Source organism: Centroberyx gerrardi, chromosome 8, assembly GCF_048128805.1.
Source record: "Centroberyx gerrardi isolate f3 chromosome 8, fCenGer3.hap1.cur.20231027, whole genome shotgun sequence".
Taxonomy (NCBI): Eukaryota; Metazoa; Chordata; class Actinopteri; order Beryciformes; family Berycidae; genus Centroberyx; species Centroberyx gerrardi.
In genome coordinates, this window is record NC_136004.1 from 22,423,605 (window position 1) to 22,428,298 (window position 4,694).

General features: G+C 44.3%; 1 protein-coding gene across 1 annotated transcript; it reads right to left on the minus strand.

The window, feature by feature from the left end:
* Positions 1-929: 929 nt before the first annotated feature.
* Positions 930-3,357, minus strand: atoh1a (atonal bHLH transcription factor 1a). Its single transcript, XM_071907236.2, has 2 exons — positions 2,867-3,357; positions 930-2,509 (listed from the first exon to the last, which is right to left on the minus strand). Exons 1-2 carry the CDS (start codon positions 3,135-3,137, stop codon positions 1,662-1,664), a joined length of 1,119 nt encoding a protein of 372 aa, XP_071763337.1. The 5' UTR covers positions 3,138-3,357; the 3' UTR covers positions 930-1,661.
* Positions 3,358-4,694: the final 1,337 nt, after the last annotated feature.

The window sequence follows — 4,694 nt, forward strand, 5'->3', positions numbered from 1 at the left end:
GCTCGAGTTCAGAACACTCAATCATCGGATCGCAGGGCAGGGGGCGCGTGCACCAGCAGCATATGGGGAGCGAGCGCGTGTTGGACACGTTTCTCGCCGCCGTTAGTTTACTATAAATTACATAAGAGAGAATGAAGGGTTGAAAGTGTATTTGATTAATTGGAAATACTCAAGTGGTTTGAAACATATATATTTTTCCCACTCTACTTTCGTCACCGATAAGAAAGGGGGTTACTAAGCACATTGGCTTTTATTGGAATATTATATTATTGCATTTTTTTAACCTTTAAATCTAATCATAGCCTAAATGTTAGGCTATATTTAGATGTAAATTTCGTTATAAGCAAGTCTTGAAATTAACTTTTTAAATTAATAAAAACATGGGCCTCTTGATCAAGCTTTTAATCACTCAGTCATTCAATAGCCTATCAAAATGAAATAGTTGGTCACATTATTACGCCTGTTCAGTTGTTAGCAAGTTTTGACTTTTCCAGCCAGCCACTACAAATGATATTAATAATAACATAATAATAATATTAATAATAATAATAATGATAATAATAATGATAATAATATCGGAGTAATGAAGACATGATAAAAAATCTCAGTCTGAATAAGTGAAACTGAAGATGTGGTTGATATGAGGGTGTACTGAAAGGGTTTATTGCAGTGGTCTAATAGTGCAAGGAAACATTGAAATATTGACCATCTGGAAACATTGGAGACAAAGAAACTTTTACTTTTCGTTTGCTTATTTATTCCCAAAAATCAAATTAACATGAACAATGAATGGCAAAATGCTAGCTTTTCATCAAATGTATCTATGGAGTTATAAAATGCAAATCAAATGAAAAGTATCAGCAATAAATACATGTCAATTAATCTCATCCAGTGAAAGCAAAAGACACACAAGTTCATCACAAGTCCATTTGAAGTGAGTAATCAATAAACAAAAAAATACAAAAGAAGGCTAAGCAACAATGGCTACATTAAATAGGCTATTTGTAGGAATTGGCAGTACTACACTAACAAACAAAGCAAAACAATATTGTTTATGGTTTAAAAACAAAACTCGCATTTCTCAAGCCTCTGGCTCGTATATTTTAAAGTGCACATCATGAACTTTTGAAGTTGCAAAACAAATTAATACAGGGTCATTTATACAAACAAATAAACAAATTTAAAAAAAAATCAAAACATAAATCACGACCGAAATCAAGAGACTTATAGCTACAAAAAGTTGTGTATACATAAAATATCAACAATCATCCATAACAAGTGATTCTCGTGGAAGACAGGTTTTGGTCGGAGTGACGTGGGAGATGCCCATGGCAGTGCTGCACGCGACATGGCAGAGGGGTCTTCCAGCCACGTCTCCATGGAAACTGGAAATTATAGGCTATAAATATGTTGGCAGAACCGAATTAGGCCTATCTCACATAAAAATAATCTTTAGGCTATGTATCAAGTTGATAAAATAGAATTAGGCATATTGTTAAAAACCGAAAATGACGTTTTGGAGAAGCAAAACTTTCTATCTTCTTAAAAAAATGCTGTTAGCAACAGATAGACTCTAGATATTATTGACACGGTTTAAAGTCTTTTTCTTTTTGTAGTAGGCTAAGGTAAACTTTTAAAAAATAGTCTATGGTTTGGTTGTTTTAGAAAGAAACAGCGTGGTGATGGTGGCTGCGCAACTTGAGTTCTGTAAGGTCTTCTTCTTCGCTGGAGTGGAGCTCCATCGGTATTTCATCCGAGTCACTGAAGTGGGAGTGGGGGGAAAACTCTCCGTCGCTTCGTGGAGAATGTTTTCTTCCACTTCCAACCGGCGCGACCGAGCTGCCTGCCCCGGGGGAGGAAGAGGGCGAGGAGGAAGGAGAGGACGAACACATCGCTTCTTCTATCATGGCGGAAAACGAGCCGTCGTCGAACGAGGAGCGGAAGGGCATCCCGCTGATGTGGACAGGTAAGCCGCTACCCGAGCCGGGGGCAGCCGCCGCCCTCCGACAGGCTGTAAGGGATGGAGAGGTTTTGTCCTTCGCTCCGTCAAAACCGACGGTGGATGAAAGCATTAGGTCACACTTTGGCGAGTTGTTGTTATTGTTGGAGATGTCGTTGTTGTTGTCGGTGCTCGTGGAGGAAACCGGGCCTTCGAGCAGGTCTGCCAGGGCATTGATGTAAATCTGCGCCATCTGTAGAGTTTCGTATTTGGAGAGCTTCTTGTCGTTGTCGAAAGCCGGGATGACGCTGCGCAGCTCGTCGAACGCGTGGTTGAGTCCGTGCATCCTCCTCCTCTCGCGCGCGTTCGCGGCCACGCGCCTCTGTTTCTGGACGCCGTTGGTCGGTTTGCTTGACGGGGCTCTCTGTCTTGCGAGCTCATCGGGCCCGGTGACGGAGCCTTTTAGCCGGCACAACTCCCTGACTTTGAGCGAAGAAGAGGAGGGGCTCTTGCCTGTTTTTCTGCAGCTGGGCGGGCTGGGATGGCCTGAGGACGCCGGGGAGCCGCTCTCTGAAAAACAAAACCATATCAAAATTTATTGAACTGGCCTAGTTCATTTCACAGGACCAAACTATATAATATTCTAAATGCATAACTGCTATAACTCTTGAGAGTTACTGTTTGTTGAATATCAGGTGCATCTAAAATGTTTTGAATTAACAAAATAAACATTGCACTAATAGGCAACGAATTAGGCAGAAAGTTAAAATAATTCTATCCTATAGGCTACGTGCAACTTTGGTGCATGTAGAATGGGACATTTTGCACTTTACTATGTAGAGTGACTCCCTGCTGCCAGTCACAATCGCCTGTTGCAGGTGAAATTGCTTGAAAATGTGCGCAGCGGCAGTCAAAAGCTGTTCTCACCGTGGTAGGAGCCGATGCTGGGGCAGGGCGAGTGCAGCAGGTAGTCGGGTGAAGTGGCGTGTGCCGCGCAGGTGCCAGAAGGCTGCACCGGAGCCAGCCAGGCGCGTGGGTCACTGCCGCTGTCCACGAGCGTCAGACTGGGTGGGTAGCAGGGCTCCTCGCGCTGCTGCTCCTCTCCCCTCTCCATCAAGCTCGAGCTCTGATGCCGTGACTCCAGGACGCTCATCTCCCGCGCGTCTTTGCTCCAGTCTTCCACACTTAGAACATCCATGTCTCCAAAACCCCAACAGGTAGTTGAACGAACTTAACAAATATATATATAAAAAAAAGCTTCTTGGAGACACGCTTTGCAATACTCTCGCACTGTGTGAATATGACTGTCGCGTGCGGGACTCCTTCTCTGGTGTCTCAAGGCGCGGCGTCGGTTTAAAAAGCGGCACGCGCCTGGGAGCCCCCCTCCTCGCGCTGGTCGCGTGTTAACGTCCAATGAGAAGTCTCGGTAAGCCCGAGAGAGTGGTGATTATGGCCCCCCGAAGCCGACTGTTTATGATAATGTTACGATTTAAGGAGTGTTTAACGCGAGGGAGGTAAGGGGAACCTCCCACAGGACGCACGTGGGGGGATGGTGACGGTTTAGGTAAGGAGCGTGGACAGCGCGAGTGCGCAGCTATAGGACAGCACTCCTACCTGTCCGTGTGTCTGTCTTACATCCAGGCCCGAGAGAGAGAGAGAGAGAGAGAGAGAGAGAGAGAGAGAGAGAGAGAGAGAGAGAGGGGGGGGGGGGGGGGGGGGGGGGGGGGGGGGGAAGAGGGAGGAGGATGCTGGGGTTCTGTTCATTTGCCCGGTTTGCCAAATGGCCAAACTGTTGAAACAGTGTGTTTGAGTGTGTATCCCACTGGCAGCATTACAACTCGAGCAGTTTTGACTTGTTTTCGACTTTAGCAGCTTTACAGCCCAAAGTCCAACATCAAAGACTGTACCATCACACCTAAATCTGAATTTACAGTGTTAAGATTCACTGAGGCTATATCATCAGTGGAAAAAACGTAATGAAGGGCCTTGCTAATATCAACTCCCCGAAAAAATAAATGGGGCAATATCTCAATAGAGTCAATGTAGATATAGATTCAGAAAATAGCTGTTTTTTGTTTTTTTTATCCCCAAACAGCGCCAACAAAGCATCCAAGAGGCTATTCTGTTACACCGTAGGAATTTGGAGAGTTGGGAGAAAAGCTTGCCCAAAAAAAAAGTTTGAGCTGAAAAAAAAAAAAAGTTTGACCAAAAAACTTTGCGGCTCCTGGGGCTCGCGCGCTCATTGTCAATTCATTCATTCTCTTCCACTCTGTGAATGCTAAGACCATCTCCAGTTTCCATTTTTCTTTTGTACCGGGTCTAAAACCTTTTGATCCGGCTCACGGAACGCCCTGTCGGTAAAAAGGGCTTCACAGGGAACGGAAATATGAGCAGGGGGCTCGCGCTCAGCAGTGTTTCCATACTGACACGAGCTGTATGTGGCGCGCGGTTGCAAGTGAAGAGAATTGAGGAGAAAGTACAGAGAGAGAGAGAGAGAGAGAGAGAGAGAGAGAGAGAGAGAGAGAGAGAGAGAGAGAGAGAGAAGACACACACACACACACACACACACACACACACACACACACACACACACATACACGCACAAAGAGCCTATTTCTCAACTGTTCTCACTTTGGTTTATATTTTTTAATAATGACAAATATTAGGCTAACTAAAAAAAAACAAACAAACAAAAAAACAAAACAAAAAAACAGCTGTGAAACCAAATTTAAAATAAAGATTGTATAGAGGCAGG